This window comes from Danio aesculapii, chromosome 20, assembly GCF_903798145.1.
Source record: "Danio aesculapii chromosome 20, fDanAes4.1, whole genome shotgun sequence".
Classification (NCBI taxonomy): Eukaryota; Metazoa; Chordata; class Actinopteri; order Cypriniformes; family Danionidae; genus Danio; species Danio aesculapii.
The window spans coordinates 42353136-42375331 of record NC_079454.1 but is presented as its reverse complement, the minus strand read 5'-3'; the positions used below and the strand labels follow the sequence as shown (position 1 = coordinate 42375331).

Below are 22196 nucleotides of genomic sequence, written 5' to 3'. Positions count from 1 at the left end.
TGGCTGGAACAACAGTTAGACAGATGGGATTAATTGATGGAGGAATGATGGAACAATGGATGGATGAATGGATTGATTGATGGATAAATGAACGGATGGATGGGTGGGTGAATTGACGGATGGAATGACAGAACAATGGATGGATGAATGGATTGATTGATGGATAAATGAATGGATGGATGGGTGGGTGAATTGATGGATGGAATGACAGAACAATAGGTGGATTGATGGATGGATGGATGGATGGATGGATGGATGATGGATTGATGGATGGATGGATTGATGGATGGACCAATAGATGGACAGATGGACTGATTGAGGGATGGAATGACAGAACAATAGATGTATGGAAGGATGGATAGATGAATGGGTGGTTGGATTGATGGACGGAACAATAGATTGACAAATGGATTGATGTAATGACAAAACAATAGATGGGCTTATGGATGTGCAAACATTATTGTACCTCATTGTTGGCCATGTTGAGTTTGGCTGTAAGCTCCTCTCTCAGACTGTCCAGTTCCTCTCGTAAAATTCTCTTCTGTTCTTCTAGAGAGGTCCGCTCCTTGCTGAACTGATCTTCCATCTCCTATAAATCCAGAAGAACATGCTGATTAGAAATGATGACAGATTACAAACTCATGAGAAACTCTTCATGTAACTGGAGACAACAGTTGCTTTAAAGAATCATGTCTGTTTCTTAAAATTACAGTTAATTAAAAGTTAATTAAAATTAAAATTACAAATTCTGTTCTTTACTCATCCTCCTCTCAAGCCACATGAGGAAAGAAACGCATGAGGGAGAGTAAATAAACGACTGAAGTTTCATTATTGGATTCTTTTAATCAAGATAAAACTCTTTTTTTTAGGCTGTGGCATTTTGAAGGCATCACTGTCTGGAAAGTTAATTTCAAACACGTCAGGGAAGTGCCTTAGGAAACCCACTTAATATCTGCCTCAGGAAGCAGAAAAGAATAAGATGACAAGATTTGCAATGCAAAAACAAGGCATGAGACGAAATTAATAACTATTTATTACTCATAATAAAAATCTTCAGCTTTATAAAGCTCTCTCAGAAAATAATATTACACCAAGTAATCATAGCCATCCTGTGACATTTACAGAGCGAAATGCAATTTCTGATTTGTGTTCTGCCCACCACTGTCAGAGGATACAATGCGTCTTATCATAGCACTCACAATGTAATACTGAATTAACAACTCTGAAATATTCTGGTTATAGACTCGAAAAATTTGAAACCGGTCATTAATTCACCCCGAACTGTTCTCAATTTAAAGAAACACTCCACTTTTTTTTTCAAAACAGGTTAATTTTACACATCTTTAAGAGTTAAACAGTTACCTTTTACCACTTTTTAAACCATTCAGTCAATCTTTGGGATTGGCAGGAAAACTTTTAGCTTAGCTTAACATAGATCATTGAATTGGACTAAAGATGGGCAAACTCTGTCCTGGAGGTCCTTCAGAGTTTTTTATTTGTTGCTAGATCGGATATGGATGCGGCCGGAAGTTAACGAGAATTATTTATAAAATTTCCCAGTTATTGTATTTTATTAATGCTAATAAATTAACACTTTAAATTAAATTTTATTAACGCTAATATTAATGTGCCTAAACCCAAGCATCACAGTGAAGTAAAAACAGTAGTTGTACAGAGTATTTTTTATGTTATCTATTAAATTACCCAACAAATTGTATTTTTTAACGCCTACCCCACCCCAACCGTCACAGTACTGTAAAAATATTAATTATTGTTACACAGTGTCATAAAAAATGCTACTATAATTGATGTGCACATCACACTTCCGGCTGGCCACGTATCCGATCTAGACTTTGCAGAGTTTTTCTCCAACACTAATCAAACACACCTAAACATGCTAATCAGGCCCTGTTTACACTAATACATTTTAGTTTTAAAACGGCGTTTTAGAATGAAAACGATCCGTGTCCACACTGGCGTTTCACCTATAATTCTGAACAACTATCTGTCCATATTACACCGCTGATAACGGACATCACGTAACCACCGACACACTCTGGCATGCACTGCAGTGTGCTTTGAGCACATCTACCCATAGGAGAGCTGTGCACGTCGGACTGATCATCAAGAATCTGGATCTAATCTCACTATAATTGTTTTAATGTTATATTTAATTTATCTAATTGTCTATATCTAACTACATATTCCCTGACTTTGATCTTTTGAATCTATTACTTGTTCTCAGGTAATGTGTTTTGGCTGAGCGCAAAGATAACTTAGGTTAATTTATTAATTAATGTAATCGCAGACACTGATTCTGCACATTTGACTCATCGCTTGCCTTTATTTCCTATATTGTATGTTATACTTTTATAATGCCCATTATTGATTATTAAAACTGACATTCAGTGAAAGAGACGGTATGTTTCATATTTTCAATGAGAATGAAAGGAGGCAGTGATGTTATAGGCTTTATACATTTTAGTGTCTGATAAGTTGTTATTATCAAAATAGGCAGTTCCTTATATCATGTTTTCATTTTATTCATAAGATAGTGAAACCACGTAGCCAGGGTGATGTAAATGATGTTATAAAGTACACTGTTCCCCTTGAAGATTTACCCGACGTATCCTTGGGAGTTTGTTTACCATATCAAACTTGCGAAGTCTGAACTTACAAGGAGAGGATGCAGGACTGAACTGTGTGTAGGCTACTTAATATTGAGGAAAAAGCCCCAATCAGAAAGGTGAATGTCTGCAGCCACGCCTCTGTTTTTAGATGTCTCCGTTTTCCCCCATCCACACTGAGACGGAGCAGCAGCGTTTTAAAATGAAAACAGCCTTTTCAGCGTTTTCGGAGCTCGAAAACTCCGGTGTGGTGTGGACGGATGCAAAACTTATGCGTTTTAAAACTAAAACATATTAGTGTAAACAGGGCCTTAATGTCTTCAAGATCAATGGCAGGTGTGTTTAATTAGGGTTGGAGCAAAACTCTGCAGGACACCCGCCCTCCAGGACCGAGTTTGCCCATACGTGGATTATCGATATTACTCTTTTTAACTGCCATACTACAGCTACAGTAGGTGCATGATACAGCAAAGTTCCTTGATTATAATGCCAGAATGAGAGTGTAAATTCCAAACTCGGCCCTGGAGGGCTGGTGTCTTGTAAAGTTTAGCTTCAACTTGCACATGTCTAGAAGCTTGCAGTATAACTAAAGCAATAGATGACAAGCCGGAAATCATTAGCCAAAAAGGTGTAATGGCTAATGCTAACACCAGTATGTGAGGAAGAAGACCAGAGGTTGTTTTGTTTTAATGGAAGTCAATGGAGGAGAGCCGTCTGTACATGGGATAAACAGATTTTGTGAGGAAATAACTTGTTATTTAATCAATCAAAAGCCTGTCTGCTAATCTTCAACATGTTTTGAAATAAACAACACATTCATGATGAATCAAATGTATATTTTTCCGCAATAAAAATGCTTTTCCTTAACAGTGAGAATGCTGAGTCTGCTAGATCTGTCAACTGTTAATGCAGACTAGTGACACTAATGCTGTTACATGATTGGCCTTGTGAAATCCATGTTAGCTGCTATGCTATTTTTCAAAAATAAGTAATACACAGATTCCCATCTCCATATAGTTTAGAAAATCTCTGGTATGACTAGTAAGAGCTGGATTAGCTGGCTGTGTCTAATTAGGGTTGGAGCTAAACCGTGCAGAAGTTTAGGCTTCCGTGTCTTAGACATTGAAAGGGCGAAGCTTTAAATAGGAAAATAATCAAACTCTGTGTAGACATTAATAATACACTCTCCTCAGGATGCGCATTCTCGTCCTGGTGTGTGTTGTTTGTTTGTGGTGTTCGTTTTCATTGCTCCAGTCTAGTTGGATTTGGTTGCCGCTGGGATCGGAGCATGTGTGTCATATGTGTGAGTGCACAGTAAGTGTTTTCATTGGCTCGCATACTGTTTTTAGTGTACTTTATAGTACAGAAGTATGCGATTTTGGACGCAGCTTTAGTATCACGTGTTCTTCTGTCTATTGTCTAGTCCCACCCTCCTTGTTATCCCATTATTAGTTTATTCAGTTCACCTGTTTGTTTGTTAATTCTTTCTCTTTATAGCTCCCTCTTGTCTGCTGTCATGGGCCAGTTTTTCATATGTCAAATCCAGTCAAGTCGTGTCCTGTTTTGTTCAGCCCTGATCCTTGCCATCCCTGCCCAGTCAAGTTTGTTTGTTTGTTTGTGTATTGGTTTGTTAATGTTTTCCCCCTCTGGGTTGTTTTTGTTGCATTTCTGTCTTATTTTTATAATTAATAAATACCCATTTTAGTTCTGCAATTTAGTCCTCATCCTTTCACTATCCCAACCGTAGCTTTGCTTACATGTTGTGAACATGTTGATAATATTATCATAATTGTTTGACAAATAGAAAGAACAATTTTTACTTTTTATTAACGCACCCACAAGAGAGTGCTGTCTACATTTTTGCGAGTGTAAAATATATGACTTGTACATTATGTTGTGTTTCAGATACACCTCTATATTGTACACATCCCTGAGAAGGCTGGCCTGGTCATACAGATCACGGAAACAGCAAACCACTGACCTAAACCCTTCCTTAAGTTCTCAATGGCAACCGTAAGAGAAAAGTGCACTGTGGCTACATACACTACCTGACAAAAGTCTTGTCGTCTATCCAAGTTTTAGGAACAACAAATAATAACTTGACTTCTAGTTGATCATATGGTATTAGAAGGAATATATATTATATAAAGGCCTCTAGATTATGCTTATTTCACCAAAATAAAATATGATCATGACTTGATTTTTAATTTTTTAATCAGGATAGTAAAGTATATAGAATATTCATGGTGCAGTGGAAAAATAATTAATATTGTGTATGACTCGCATGAACTTGGGCGACTGCATCTATAAATGACTCAAATAACTTCATCTGGACTGGCAAAGAAAGTGTTCATTCAGGACTCCCAGAGTTCATCAATATTCTTTGGATTCATCTTCAATGTCTCCTCCTTCATTATTGAGCATGTCCTACTCCAGACATGCTCAATAATGTTCATGTCTGGTGACTGGGCTGGCCAATCTTGGAGCACCTTGCCCTTCTTTGATGTCAGGAACTTTGATGTGGAGGCTGAAGTATGAGAAGGAGCGCTATCCTGCTGAAAAATTTGCCCTCTCCGGTGGTTTGTAATGTAATGGGCAACACAATGTCTTGACACCTCAGGCTGTTGATGTTGTCATCCACTCTGCAGATCTCTCGCACGCCCCCATACTGAATGTAACCCCAAACTAGGATTTTTCCTTCACCAAACTTGAGTGATTCCTATGAAAATCTTGGGTCCATGTGGGTTCCAATAGGTCTTCTGCAGCATTTGTGATGATTGGGATGCAGTTCAACAGATGATTCATCAGAAAAATCAAGTCAATCAAAAGTCAACATTATTATTTGTTGCTCAAACAACTGGGATCTTTTGTCAGGTAATGTAGTTTTACCTTGATTTGACATTGCTTTTATCTCTTTTGTGGAACTGTGCTTCATCAAACTCGAGTCATCAAACGTATTTGTAATTTCACAAAAATCTAGGCTAAATCATGCATTTCCAATGAGCCTGTGTTGAGATTATCACAAAATAATAAACATAAAATACTAAAGCAAATAATGTCAGAAAGTACTTCAATTAATTTCAGTGCATATTCATATGCACATCACCTCAAAGAACACGCTGTGAAAAAAGCCTGTGCGTGGGCCTTGTGGAGAAAGAAGCCTTAAGTAAGATCATTTAAAAAATTGATGGTTAGCAGAGACGAACAAATGGGCTGTGCACTCAGTATAGCCGACATGTGTGCATAATTCACTTCCATCCCTGATTCAAGACCCACCGATATGCAGATAGCACCTCTCGAGTGTCTCGGTGACGATAAGAGGGTAAAAATGCATCCGCACGGTGATCCGTGTCGAATGAAATACTGTGATCTCGCTCCCGAAAAGTATCAAATATATTGAATGCATGCTCGCCTACAGCGGAGGTTTCCAAAATAAAGGTCTGTCATCAGAGAAGTGAGTCACCAAACCCACTCTGGACACACACTAGAAACCGAAAGCGCTCTGGAAAAGAAAGATAAAGACAGAGAAAGTGGAAAAGCCTTAGGCTCTATCTAAAATAGGACGTCAGCAAAGTCGTCACACTGCTTTCTGTACTGGCTGTGAGTCAGCGGCACACACTCCAACAGAGGCCACTCTCATTGATTATTCATCCGCGCCTCAATTTTTCAGACCGCATTTCCATTTCTGAGAGTGGCGGGTCGCTACGGTGGCGGCGGTGGCGAGATAAGCTCAAAGCAGCCACGCTGTAATGTGATTAACCGTTTGCTGCTGCGACGTCCACCGGGACAAAGGTTTTCTAAAGGGTCGCGCAGGTTTGACAGCAGGTGATAATGGTGGAGCAGGTCGGATTTGGGCTGCCGTTGTGTATCTCAGAGACTTTTTGGAAAAGAGGGGAAGAGAGAAAATATGATCCATTAGCATGCACACTGTGTTCTAAAAGTATGGGGATTGTAAATATGACAGCTTGTGAAAACTACATGCATTATTAGGATAACGAAAAGCTAGTGTTAGCATCTTGCTTGAGGAGACCTGTTAGCTACCTGTAGCATTTCTATTTATGCTGAGGAGCCAGACCAATCAGACGTAGGCTATATGATTTTAAATCTATAATTTTGCTTACGGGAATGTTTTGAGTCAGGAACTGCATATGAAATAAGATATACACAAAATAATGAAGATGAAAACACACAGGAAAAAAGTAAAGTCAGCTACTAATGCCACAGACACTTAAAAAAACTATCTTAGGACATAAACAAAACAAGTAATGTAAGTTTCATGCTTTTAGTATTGAGTTATTAGCATCCAAAAATTTGACTAAACATAATTTGCATTTTATGTTCAATCTAAAGCAGTGAGCTCAAACTTAATTCCTGCAGGGCCAGAGCTCTGCAAATTTTAGTTCCAACCACCTCCAAATAAAACCAGCTTAAGTCTCTAGTAGTTTTGAACACCTTGATTAGTTGGATCAGCTTTGTTTGATTAGGGTTAAAGGAAAACTATGCAGAGTTGCTGCCCTAATCGAGTTTAAGGCCCATGATCTAAAGACACACAGGCATTTGTAGCCCCGCCCTCTTTTGAAAAAGAGCACAATCTCATTCGAATTTAAAGCAACAGTCACCAAAATGGCACAATTAGGTTAAAAAAGGGACTACTAAAAGAGTAATAAAATAAAACATTATTTGTGGGGTATTTTGAGCTGAAACTTGAGAGATAATTGAGCCCAGGGCTCCCGCCTGGTCATTGAGCATGTGCGGGGGTACGAGATCAAGTAGTTTTCGAGAGCTCCCCTGGTAACGGAGGAATGGGGTGGATGGGGGGATTGTTCAAAAAAGGAAGATGAGGGAGTAATGTTACTCGGGCTATTTATAATGAATTTGAAATGATCAGATTTGCTTACAAATGATTATGGATGAGAGACCAGCTGCGATCAATCATATCACATGCTCCTCTCGAAATTAGTTTGTGAAACGTTACGTAAAAAGGCGCATAATAGGTCCTTTTTAACAACATACTGAATGTTTTAAATTAAATTAAGATCAAATGTACGGCATGTTGTCATGACTTCTTAATCTTATTCATTCATTTTCTTTTCAGCTTAGTTCCTTTATTAATCAGGGGTTGCCACAGCAAAATGAACCGCCAACTTATCCAGCATATGTTTTATACAATGGATGCCCTTCCATCTGCAACCCATCACTAGGAAACACCCATACACACTTATTCACACTCATACACTACTGCCAATTTATCTTACCCAATTCGCCTGTACCACATTTCTTTGGACTTGTAGGGGAAAATGGAGCACCCGGAGGAAACCCACGCTAACACGGGGAACTCCCCGTGAACATGCAAACTCCACACAGAAATGCCAACTGACACAGCCGAGGCTCGAACCAGCAACCTTTCTGCTGTGAGGTGATTGTGCTATGCACTGAGCCACCGCGTCGACCATTTCTTAATCTTAATCATATTGTTTTTTACAGTGTATACGTGCAGGTGGTGTAATGATTCATTAAACTCACTATTTTATTAATCAGTGGTCGCCACAGCGGAATGAACCGCCAACTTATCCAGCATATGTTTTACGCAGCGGATGCCTTTCCAGCCACAATACTGGGTAACCAGTACTGGGTAACACCCATACACTCTTGCATTCACACACATTTACTACGGGCCAATTTAGCTTATTCAGTTCACCTGTAGCGCATGTCTTTGGACTGTGGGGGAAACCGGGGCACCCGGAAAAAACCCACGCGAACACAGGGAGGACATGCAAACTCCACACAGAAATGCCAACTGACCCAGCCAGAGCTCGAACCAGCAGCCTTCTTGTTGTGAGGCGATCGTGCTACCTACTGTGCCACAATGATGCCCTTTTTTGTGTAATTTGCTTTTACAAAAAAAAAAACTGACGAAATTATGCAGTGAAAAGGTGTCTCTTTATTAGGATATTGCTGTACATTTAAAAATATTTTTGAACTAAATGTACATTTTTAAATAAACCACAAAACAAATAAGTTACACAAATAAAAAAATGTCTTAATATAAAGAAAGTAAGGATTTGCCTGGGCTCTTTCTATTTATAATTACTCACCAGACACACAATGTCATTCATTCATTTGTTTTCTTTTTGGCTTTATTAATCTGAGGTCGCCACAGCGGAACGAACCTCCAACTTATCCAGCATATGTTTTACGCAGCGGATAACTGTAACCCATCACTGGGAAACACCCATACACTCTCATTCACACATATACACTACGGATAATTTAAGCTTACCCAATTCCCCTTTACCGCATGTCTTTGGACTGTGGGGGAAACCGGAGCACCCGGAGGAAATCCATGCAAACGTGGGGAGAATATGCAAACTCCACACAGAAATGCCAACTGACCCAGCCGAGGCTCAAACCAGCAACCTTCTTGCTGTGGTTAAGTTTAGGTCGCCAGCATCTAAAGAATGTTATTTTGACATCCAATAACGACGTGAAATGACATTGATATTTTGTTGATTTTAGGGTGTTTTGGCAACATCATATTGATGTCAAATACTGACATTTATTCTTCTGGTATGGCAACCAAAATCCAACATCAAATAGATGCCATATTGGTAACGTCCACACAACGTCAAGCTGTAACATCATTAGTCATTGATATTTTGTTGTTTATAGGTTGCAATGGAAACAAATCATAATGCAACATCTGTCTGACATTGGACACTGACGTCCCACAACGTTGGGGTACAACGTCAATCTGAATCTCGCATCATATTTTACACATTTTTAGCAGTGTACAATTAGGAGAACAATCACATTGCCTTAGTTTATTTTATCCCATGGCTGACCAAAAAATGGACAAATCTGTAAAGACAGTCTCACTGACTCACCTTCAGCAGCTATACTGGACCCAGGTGAGGAAGCTCCAAACAGTTTGGATCACAGTGCTATCAATACTGAAAAGATGAAGTGCAGGAAATACCAAGATAGTTACCTGCATTATGGTTTTACTCCATTTTCACAAAGCAAAGAGTGCCTGACCCAGCCACAGTCCATTATCTGTGCCAAGTTCTTTCTAACGAATGCATGAGGCCGCCCAAATTAATAAGACATATACAGACTACTCATCCCCAATACTGCAAGGTGTACCCATTACAAATGGCCTACTGATGATTTGCTTTTATATTTTACATTAGGCTATTATTTGTGCATAAACATATCTAGATATAGTAATAAACATACCATTTGTTTTGAAAACAACATTTTTTTTGACATACCTACGGCAAACTTATATGAGCGATAATATCATTAAATGTGGGCCTTACAATATTTTTCAGGGGAAAAGGGAGTCTCAGACAAAAAATGTTGGGAAGCACTGGATTAAAGGGCCAGTGTGAAAACACAACAACGGTAAAGTATGTGAAAGTGTTGTTGTTGCTCAAGTGTTAGCTAATGATTCACCAGCAAAGTATGGATTTACTTCACATTACAGCCATAAGCAGAGACAGATGCATCTTACACACACAGCAAATTATACATACACATCAGCAGTGAAACGCAGATGGCATGTGGTCACTTTCTTACAAGTACTGTTTACTAACACGGTGACAGTGCCAAATACTGGCCTGGCATACATAATAGAGCGCTTTGGGTCGTTTTTGCTGAAATGTGTATATACGAAGATGTTGTCGAGTTAAGGTGGGGAAAATTTTGTTTTTTCTTCAGTTTTTGTTTACATCATGAGTGGCACGGTGGCTCAGTGGTTAGCACTGTTGCCTCACAGCAAGAAGGTTGCTGGTTCGAGTCCCAGCCTGCCCAGTTGGTATTTCTGTGTGGAGTTTGCAGTTCTCCCTGTGTTGGCGTGGGTTTCCTCCGGGTGCTCCAGTTTCCCCCACAGTCCAAAGATATGCGCTATAGGTGAATTGAATAATGTGTAGACTATGAGTATATGAGTGTGTGTAAATGAGAGTGTATGGGTGTTTTCCAGTACTGGGTTGCGACTGGAAGGGCATTCACAGCGTAAAAGACATGCTGGAATAGTTGGCAGTTCATTCCGCTGTGGTGACCTCTGTAATAGAGACTACGCTGAAGGAAAATTAATAAATGAACATTTCATTGTCACCTAAACACAGCCTTAGCCACTTTAGCTAATCTGTGTGAGAGGGATTATTTTAATAACGCTGTGTTCATCGTGAAAATCATTGTGTTGTCAACATACAGCAAAACTATCATTTGCTGTCACTAGAATTCCAATTAAATCTCATCTATATCGCGTTGGATTGGATACATTTTGAGTCAGAAAATACAGCTACTGTTAAATGCATCTCTCCAGGTAATACAGACCTCCTCAGCTTGAGTTAAAATGTTTGTTAGACCTTGGCTTTAGTGACCTGAAAATAAACACACACTATTGGGAACACTATAAAACTGCAGGCAGGAAAGTAAAACAACCTACTGCTGCTCTGCTACGTTCAGCTAAAGTCTGCGGAGTGTGATTTGTAATTATAAAAAGATTAAGTAGTTGTGAACTGTTTGAATGTGAATGTGCCGGCCTGCTGAAAGCTGTCTATTTTGGGGTAGGATGACAAAATGAACTCTGACTTATAAGCTAGCTGAATCAAAACAGACACTTTAGTCATAATGTTTGCCTGACTGGGAATAATTTTATAAAGTGGCCCTATTATGCTTTTGCAAATATTCCATTTCATGTAGTTTGTAATGCAGCAGACTGCAAAAAAAAAAAAAAAAGAAGAAAAAAGCTCAGAAAAGTTTCAAAGACCAAAGTGCACTATAAGTGGAGTTATTTGTTTCGAAAGGAAAGACGCAATTCTGAACTGAATTCTGACTGAAATTAATCATTAGTAATTCCAGTTTTATTTTCTACAAAAAAATTGCATAATGCCAATCTTTGGTCTTCAATGGCTGCCCACAAAGAATGTCTGCTTTAAACCCTCAAATATTGTAGCTAAGGAATGGAAAAGGTTTGGTTTGTGTTGTTGTACAAAGTAACTAATTGTTATACTTATCCACTGAAAAAGTGATATACTTTTCATTTTTAGGTAATTTCAGTAGTTACTTAAAATTTATTTGGCTTAAACAATTATACATAAATTCAACAGTTGTGAAAAACAATCCAGAGAAGCTAAACAATTGTATTTGTGTGCATATAAAAATAAAACTGGAATTACTAATGACTCTTTTCAGTCAGAATTCAGTTCAGAATTGTGTCTTTCCTTTTGAAACTAATAACTCCATTTATCGTGCACATTTTTGGGTGAACTATCCCTTTAAATTAACCATTTTAGACTATGAGAACAGAGCTGACATTACAATTGATATTTTAAGAAAGTTAAACTGTACTTTTGTATCTTGAATGGAAATAAATCGATTTTAGGAGACCTCCGAAACAAAACTGTAAACTTTTAAAATAGCATAACAAGGATTTTTTAATGAACAGAGATTTTTATATTTGGGTGAACTATCCCTTTGAATGAATCATTCCAGTCCAAGAGAACAGAACTGATGCTAAAGTCAATATTTTAATAAAATGAGACCTCCAAAACAAAACTGTAAACTTTGAAATTACACAACAGGGTTTTTTAATGAACGAAGATTTATAATTTTTGGTGAACCATCCGTTTAAATGAATAGTTTCATACTGTGAGAACAGGACTGAGGCTACAATCGATATTTGAAGAAAATGTAATTGTGCTTTTGACCTTGGATGGATGTAAATCAATTTTATAAGACCTCCATAACAAAACTGTCAAATTTTAAAATAACACAACTGGGTTTTTTAATGAACAGAGAATACATTTTTTGGTGAACTATCCCTTTAAATGAATCGTTTCATTCGGTGAGAACCGAACTGAAGCTACAATCAATATTGTAAGAAAATGAACTGTGTTTTTGACCTCGGATGGATGTAAATCAATTATATGAGACCTCCTAAACAAAACTGTAAAATTTTAAAACAACATAACAGTGTTTTTAATGAATGGAGATTTATTTTTTTTTGCATGAACTATCCCTTTAAATGAACCATTTCAGTCCATGAGATCAGTACTGATGCTACAGTCAATATTTTAAGAAAATTAAACTGTATCTCTGACCTTGGATGAATATAAATCAATTATATGAGACCTCCAACACATTACTGCAAACTTGTAAAATAGCACAACAGGGTTTTTTTATTACTGGACATTTTCATTTTTGGGTGAACTATCCCTTTAAATGAACCATTTCAGTCCATGAGAACAGAACTGATGCTACAATCAATATTTTAAGAAAATTAAACTGTGTTTTTGAACTTGGATGGATGTAAATCCATTATATGTATGAGACCTCCAAAACAAAACTGTCAAATTTTTAAATAACATAACAGGGGGTCTTTATTGAATTGAGATTTTCATTTGTGAGTGAACTATCCCTTTAAATGAATCATTTCAAACTGTGAGTATATTTTAAGAAAATTTTAATCAATTACAGTATATTAGTCCTCCAGTAACAAAACTGTAAACTTTAAATGACATAAAAGGATTTTTTTACTGAATGGAGATTGAGTGTGTCCTGTGTGGGACACCTTGGGCTGGGTGGAGAGGGTGAGCTGGAGGCTGGACGGAGGTGAAATTGTGTGACGAATGAATATGCGCTGTTGTGTTTAACGAGGCATAAACGCCAAGCTCCTGCTCTCTTCCGTTCTACCAAAGCCTCCTGGAGCAAAGGCACCTGCGCTTCCCCTTTCTCAAATGATTTACTGTTTTTTTTTCTCCCTCTCTCACTCACTTCCAAAAATAGTAAAGAAAAGATTATGATTAAACACCAAAGCCATTTTTTACAACCTAAATGCTTTATGGACTATTCTGTGCAAATCCTGGATTCTTGTAGATCAGGAGTTTCTGAAATACTCAGCCCAATAACCATGCCACCTTTAAAGTCTCTTAAATCACTTTTCTTCCCAATTCTGGTGCTCGGTTCAAACTTCAGCAGATCATCTTGATCATGTCTACATGAATGTAATGTTAAAAGCATTTTATACCGAATGACAATCTGATGTTCCGCAAATAACATTATTGCTTTAGTTCCTGCCCAGTCTCTTTGGAAATATGTGCCTCTGCCTATATTTTTGCGAAACGTAACATACTTTGCTCCAAGTTCGTTTCATGGCACGTTTCAGATGACGAATCCACTAGAGGGCACTGTCTACATTTCTGCAAATCTGTGGTTAGCACCTCACAGCAAGAAGGTCGCTGGTTCGAGTCCTGGCTGGGTCAGTTGGCATTTTTGTGTGGAGTTTGCATGTTCTCTGTTGCATTTTCTTTTCGGCTTAGTCCCTTTATTAATCTGGGGTCGCCACAGTGGAATGAACCGTCAACTTATCTACACACAGATTCCCACACATACACTACAGACAATTTAGCCTACTCAATTCACCTGTACCGCATGTCTTTGGACTTGTGGGGGAAATCGGAGCCAACACAGGGAGAACATGCAAACTCCACACAGAAACGCCAACTGACCCAGCTGAGGCTTGAACTAGCGACCTTCTTGCTGTGAGGCGAACGTGCTACCCACTGAGCCACCATGCAGTCCACTAAAAAGAACAACTAAATTATAATAATAATTAATACATGAAAATAGCCATAAATGAGTGTCTAATTGTGTTCTGTAGTATTATAACATATTATAGTATATATTTACATTTTTGTTGTGCTTTTGCATCTGCATTTTCATCAGCTCCTAAATAATAAATATTAAATATTTAAATACCAATCTAGATTATCAAGATAATTTTTTAGATTTCTTTTTTCTATTAAACATTGATTTTAGTTTTAGCAGGTTTAGAATGTTGCCAAAGTTATTTACAAAAATAAAAAAATCTAATAATAAGAGTTAATTTTTTATTATATTATATAAAACAATTTAGCATTGTTTTATATAATAATTTGTATTATATATATATATATATATATATATATATATATATATATATATATACATATATACATATATACATATACATATATATATACATATACATATATATATATATATATATATATATATATATATATATATAAATTATAATATAAAGCAATGCTAAAATAATGTATTATATAATATGTAATTATATTACATTTATATAATAATATAGTATTTATTTAGACTGTGGATTAGCTTTAAATACATATGATTGTTTATGAACACACGTATTGTTTTCCAAAAAACAGAAAAACAATAAATAGACAAAACATAAAATATGAAATTCCACAAAATGTCACATATTTACATCGAGATTCTGATGCTAATGGAGCCCCATGCTTGGAAAAAATATTTCTACTTCATTTAAATACTGATTATTATTAATTATTAATCTACATTTTTTAGATTTCTTTAGATTATTCTACTAAACATTTTTTTTTTTGTTTTAGTAAGTTTAGTATTTTATTCCAAAAGATCTAATAATAAGGGTTTAAAAAGTGTTTGTCATTTTAGCATAATTTATATAATAATATAGTATTTATTTAGACTGTGAATAACTTTTATACATTTTTTATACATTTTCTTAGCTTTAAATATATACTTAGATTATGGAGACACATATGGTCAAAAAACAAACAAACAAACAAACAAACATATAACTAAATAATAATAATATTATTATTAATAATAATTATAATAATAATAATAATTATTATTATTAGAATTATAATAATAATAATAAGTATTATTATTATATAAAATAAAGTAATATGAGTAAAGTGCAATTGGTTTTGTAGCATAATAAAATATTAAAGTATATATTTACAATTTTGTTGTGCTTTTGCAACTGTATTTTCATCAGCTCTTAAATATTTCTACTTTGTTTAAATATTGAAAAACTAATCTAGATTATTATTATTTTTAGATTTCTCTTATTTTATTAAACATCGATTTTAGTTTTAGTAAGTTTAGTATTTTTTTTCTAAAATATCTAATAATAAGAGTTTAAAAATTGTTTTTTTTAACATTATTTATATAATAATATAGTCCTTATTTAGACTGTGAATTAGCTTCAAATACTGACTTTGATTATGGACACACGTATTGTTTTCCAAAAAAAACAATAAAAAGACAAAACATAAAATACAAAATTCCACAAAATGTCACATATTTACATCGAGATTCTGATGCTAATGGAGCCCCATGCTTGAAAAAAAGTCAATTAAATGATCATTTATAATTGCTATTATAATATTTAATTTATTATAATATTTAAAACTTTATTTAAATATTTCATGTTTAATATATACGTTAATATATATTTGTATTTTTATTTAGCTTTATTATTTGAAACTTTTTAAATTAAATTATTGTTTATAATAATATATTGTTTTTAAAAAGTTGACTTTGTATGTACTTTTGCCACTTTTATTAAGTGTTTTTTTTTGTCTGGTTAGCCCTCTATTCAGCTCTTTAGATTGTAAATACTACTAAATGAGTTTTATCGACACTCATGGAGGATTTTGCACACCGCTGTGCTCAGCTCTAGTGTGTTTATGGTGTTCACTCACAGACAGGAGCCGGTTCTTTTCCTTCTCCGAGAGGCTCTGGATGTTTTCCAGGGATGCCCGGTGTTTTCTGGAGAGCTCCTCCAGCGCCCGGCTGTGGCTGTCCTTAAAGTGAGCAGTGTCCTCTTCATATTTGGCACGCAAGTTCATCAGCTCCTTCTCATAGATCTGCTTTTCCTCTCGAAGAGACTGTTGACAAAAATCAAAACAAACATCATTAAAAGATGGTCTGATCATGCTTATATGAAAATGCATTCATTTATACATTTTTATGACCAGTACATGTATGCATGGTCTTGAAATTGATTTATATTTCATATTTATCATATTAAATGAGCATACAATAAATATTTATACTTTACAGTATATTTAATTATTAATAAATTTTTATTTCTATTTAGCTTTATTATAGTAAACATTTAATTTTAGCTTTGATAAGTTTAGTATTTTATTCAGATGCCATGGCGACATAAATTAATCAATAGTGTGTTAATTAATAATTAATTAGAATGTAAACAGTGTTTGTTGATTTAGCATTATTTATATTTCGATATAGTATTTATTCAGATTGTGCTTTAGCTTTAATTTTATATTTATTCGATTAAATTTTCATTTATATTTAGTCATATTATGTAGTTTTGCCACATGTAATATATAAATGTTATTACACTATTGATGCATTTTCTGGACATGTTTTATCATATTAATTATTATGGTGGCTTGAAAAAGCCAACATACTGTTATACTACATAAACTTAATATTCTTCTTCTTCTTCTGAGACTAATTTCTATAGGCATCTCCTCCTAGACCATTCATACTACAACCACCAAACTAACACCAAACCTCCAAACTGCTCTGACTCGGGTTGCTATATCTTTTCCAACTGATTCGACTTACGGTTTTCCAAAAATGACCCAGAAAATTCTGAGAAGTCCCACTGACTTAACATTGGATCAAACTTTGTGACATCATAACTTTGCACCAGACTGTCATACAGTTAAGATTACACTCATTTAACTCAGACTAAATCTGCCAATCACTGACGACCTTTCAACTTACTGCACCCTTCGGCACCCTAGCAACTGTCCCATAGACTTCCATTACAAAAACTGCCATTGACTTTATATTAGACACACTAACGACATATCAACTCATACTAACAAACATACTAACATACTAGCAACATGTTAATTTGTACTAGAAACATACTAGCAACATGCTAATTCATACTAGAAACATACTAGCAACATGCTAATTCACACTAGAAACATACTTGCAACATGCTAATTTATACTAGAACCATGTTAATTTATGTTAGCAACTGCCTAGCAACTACTCAAAACACCTATGCAACCGCCTAGCAACACCTTAGCAACCCCATAGCAACCACCTAGCAACGCCTTAGCAACAGCCTAGCAACCACTTAAAACCCTAGCAACCACCTAGCAACACCTTAGCAATGACCTAGAACACGTTAGCAACCACCTAGCAACTCCTTAGCAACTGCCTAGCAACACATTAGCAACCACCTAGCAATGACCAAAAACAATTTAGCAACCCCCTAGCAACCACCAAGTACTGCCTTAGCAATGACCTAGAACACCTTAGCCAGCACCTAGCAACTTTCTTTTCATGACGAACAAGTTTCTACCAATGAAAACTAAATAAAAAGTGTTGATGACGACAACTTTAATAAAAATATACTGACATTTTCGGTGACAAATAAAAACGAGACGAGAATGTGATTGAGGGACGTATCTTGCTAAATATCCAATCAGAATTAATCTTGGTGTGTGATGCATGACGCACACACACACACATTTGATGATCCATCAGTAGATGGGGGATGCATTTACATCATAAACCATAGAGGCATGTGTCAGATTAAACTATATTGAAACGGCAACAGCTGAGAGAAAAAGAAGATTCAGGTTTGATGTCAAGACAAAAAGACCACAAACTGTATAGGAAGGAAAAAGCTGATAAAAACAACAAATCTAAAGCGACATTCTGACAAAACTGCCTTAATGTGAAGCGCACTTTTATTTTTTACGTAAAACAGCAATTTTTTGTTAGAATAATTTGTAAAAATCTATTTATACAACATTTTTACTTAAATGACACTTAATTAAACCAAATATATTTTAGTCAATTGAATATAGAGTAGATTTGGTCGACTAAAATCTTATGAAATTTAGTCAGCTAAAACTGGGCTCGGTTTTTCAAAAGTAATCCACTAGGATTTTGGATAACGGATTGGATCAAATCTTGAAAATGGGTTTTTCAAAAGAAAAAAACGATTAAATAATTGGATTAGATCACATAATCCAATCTTGGTTTTGATCCGGATCAAACCTCTAGTTTGGGTTTTTCAGAGCACTTTGATTTTAAAAAATCTGGATTAAACTGATCCCATCAGAAGGGTGGATTCAGCGTGGGTTTCATACCCAAAATGTAATGAAAATTTTTACAAATGTATCAAATAATACTATATTTGGATATTACTATATTATACTATTTATTCATAAGGTTTTAATTGTATTTGTTCATCCATCAGGCTACAGTGATTAAGTAGGCTTTAACGTATTCAGCCTTTCAGTATAGGCCTACAGCTAAGAATATACAGCAAAAAAATGCAAAGAATGGCAATCACTGATTTTTAAAATCGCTTTCAACAATTGCAAAAAAAGACTGAAAGGAAGCACAGTTTCGTCTGGCAGAGGAACAACTTACTATGACCAAACTGCAGCAAACCAAGGCCAGACTTGAGATCCGCCTCCTAAAGGCTACACTCAGACAAGCTGGTCTCTCCATGTGGTCTCTCCACATCATATGAAATTATTGCGGAGTTTTTGACATTAAGTCTTCTTTTTTAATTCAATATCTATATACATCTATATTTGAAACTTGTTATAAATATCCTCAATGTACAGTGTTTGTGTTGTTGATCTCAGATGAGTAGACTGCTGAAAGAGGATGGGGTGGGGTTTTTCTTGTTTTTAGTTTTTTTTTTAAATGTGTGTGTTTTCATTTCAAATAAAAATAAACTTATATTGACCTCACACTGGCTAATCTACGTGTTGCTCTTTACAGATCTATAGTTCTATATTGTGATTTCCTATCCTGTTTGAGCACTGGTTATCCAGATTTAGTGATCCTGAAAGTTCCTCTCCGGATCAGATCGATCCAATCCAATGTTGCTTTGATTACGTGATCACGGATGGCAAAAAAAGGATTACTAAATCCGGATCAATTTTATCCGGATTTAAGTTTTTGAAAAACCGGGCCCTGGTGTTTTAACCAATCAGGTTAGAATCAAGTTGGAAGGGAATCTGCTGCGTAAAACATATGTTGGTAGTTCATTCTGCTGTGGCAACCTCTGAAAATGCAGACTAAAGGGCGTCACACACCAGATGCGCTGCTCAGCGCAGCGACACGGCGTGCACATGACAGTTGAAAATATAGCACACCAGACGCGCACATTCGCATGATATTTAAAATGAAACTAATCAGATGACGCTCTGTGGCACGGCAGAATTATGAAACGGTGTCCTGAGCTGTGGCTGGGCGCCGCGGGCAGCCGCCGACTTGCAGCGCCGGTGTATGTACTCTCATAGAAACCTATTTTTAGAATTCTGAAATGAGTGGTACTGCGCGGCATGTCGCAGAGCGGCGCTTCTGGTGTGCAACCTGCTTAAGCTGAACGAAAATGAACGAATAAATGAATGTTTGACTTTGTTTGTTTAAATTCAGCCAATATAAATTTTGTGCAACCACTTACAGGTACCTTAAAAAAATGTGTAAATCCAATTAATCATTTTTTGAATGAAGCCCTTTCATTCAATCACTCAAATACAATGAGTTGTTTGTGAAAACTACACAAATATGCTTCAATACGCTCTCAAACATGTGACGAACCCAACATACTGTAGAAGCATAGGAGCGAAAACTAAAAGACGCCTCGAAGTCCTCATGGACACAGTGAAGAGACTGTAAATAAAGCTGCCATCAGAAGAGTGAATCACTTCACAACAGTTTCCCGCTCTTTTTGTGAGTGTTGTCATAGAAACAGTGACTCAAGGCTGCGTTGCTAACAAAACGGAGATGTGGGCGACAGAAAGAGATGGAAAAAAAAGCCTGATGAGTCTCTTTCACAGGGGAATTATGCTGAAACTCAACACCTGAGGGACTTCATGTACTCCACATAGTATATTTTTGAAAATTTGACTAATAGCTGGTGTTAAAGGGACAGTTCACCCAAAAATGAAAATTCTGTCATCATTTACTCACTTGTTCAAAACCAAACTGAGTTTCTTTCTTCTGTTGCACACAAAGTATAATATTTAGAAAATTGTTGGTACAGTATCTGGCACTCATTGACTTCCATTGAATTCTTTTATAACTATGGAAGTCTTTTGTTTTCAGGAACCGGCATTCTTCAAAAATCTTCTTTTGTGTTCAACAGAAGAACTAAACCGCAGAACAGTTTAAAACCACATGAGGGAGAGTAAATAGTCATTTCTGGGTGAACTATCTATTTAAGAATAATTTTACCTGACCCTGATCTGTATTTATTTATCTGTTTGTTTATTTGGCAGGGACAGCGTACATCAATTAGCATTGCGGCAATACACCAGAATTAGCTGGAAGGCTATTTTTGTCCCTGGACAGATGTTAAAATTGTCACCCTAAAAAACAATACAAAAATTATACAATCAATCAAGCATAGCGAAGAAGCACTAAAATAGACATAGTTAAGTAGATCTTAATAAAAATGTATATGAACAAAATAAACTATTATGTAATGGAGATGAGAGTAGTTATAGAGAGTAAAGTAGTATAAGGTTAATGCTCTGAAAGCAAAAGTTCCTGTAATAATGATGCTGAAAAATCACAGGAATGAATTCAATCTTAAAATATAATCAAACAGAAAACCGTTATCTGTAATAACACTTTGCATTATTGATATTTTTATGGTATTTTTTAAATTAAAACCACACCCTCTGTGAGCATAAGAGTCTTCTTTTAAAAACATAAAAAATACCTGGTTCTTCAATTGCTTTTTCTGAAGCTTGAATTAATGTTCTTCAAATTATTATTTTTTAATGGTCTTGTGCTTTGAAATGTGCATTTTTATTCGATGTTTGATGTAATCTGAACCGAAACATGAAGTGGGGGTGAGACATGCTTTAACATGCCAGTGAGAGTGGTTGAGCTCAAGCGCAACAATGAGAAGCGTCTTGAAGGAGGCAGGGCATGTCAGATACTAGAGAGCATTTGATTGTTCCTGCCAGTGAGAGTGGTTAAGCTCAAATGTGAAGTGTCTTGAAGGGGGTGGGGCATGTCAGTTTCTACACTGTAAACCCCACTGTTGTCATTAATAAAGAAATTAAGTTAATATAACTTGACATTACCTACCAAGTTCATTCATTCATTCATTCATTCATTTTCTTTTCAGCTTAGTCCCTTTATTAATCTGGGGTCGGCACAGCGGAATGAACCGCCAATCTATCCAGCACATGTTTTTCGCAGCGGATGCCCTTCCGGCTGCAACCCATCACTGGGAAAGACCCACACACTTCCATTCACACACATGCACTACAGACAATTTAGCTTATCTAATTCACCTATAGCGCATGTCTTTGGGAAACCGGAGCACCCGGAGGAAAACCCACACAAACACGGACATGCAAACTCCACACAGAAATGCCAACTGACACGGCTGAGGCTCGAACCAGAGACCTTCTTGCTTTGAGGCGAAAGCACTACCCCCTACACCACCGCACTGCCCCTACTTATAAGGTTTTGGCATCAAAATTTAAAGAGCCCCTATTATGGGTTTTTGAAAATGACCTTCCATGTAGTGTGCAACACAGCTTTAAGTGAAGTTAAATATTAAGCTAAGGTTTAAATCTGAAGGAGCACCATGTTTAAAACTATTGATTCATCTATAAAAGAGTCGACTCATAGTGTTTCAAATGATCACTCGTCTTGATAACGAGTCTTTAGCCATTTCGGCGCGAC

General features: G+C 36.2%; 1 protein-coding gene across 2 annotated transcripts in view; it reads right to left on the bottom strand.

Annotated features, from left to right (window-relative positions):
* Positions 1-22196, bottom strand: part of fam184ab (family with sequence similarity 184 member Ab) — a 264813-nt gene that overhangs the window by 122095 nt on the left and 120522 nt on the right. For both annotated transcript variants that reach the window (XM_056445388.1, XM_056445389.1), the window contains exons 6-7: positions 16175-16360; positions 467-589 (exon numbers count right to left, since the gene is read on the bottom strand). In XM_056445388.1, the coding sequence (XP_056301363.1) occupies positions 467-589; positions 16175-16360 (309 nt within the window). The remainder of the gene's footprint in view (positions 1-466; positions 590-16174; positions 16361-22196) is intronic.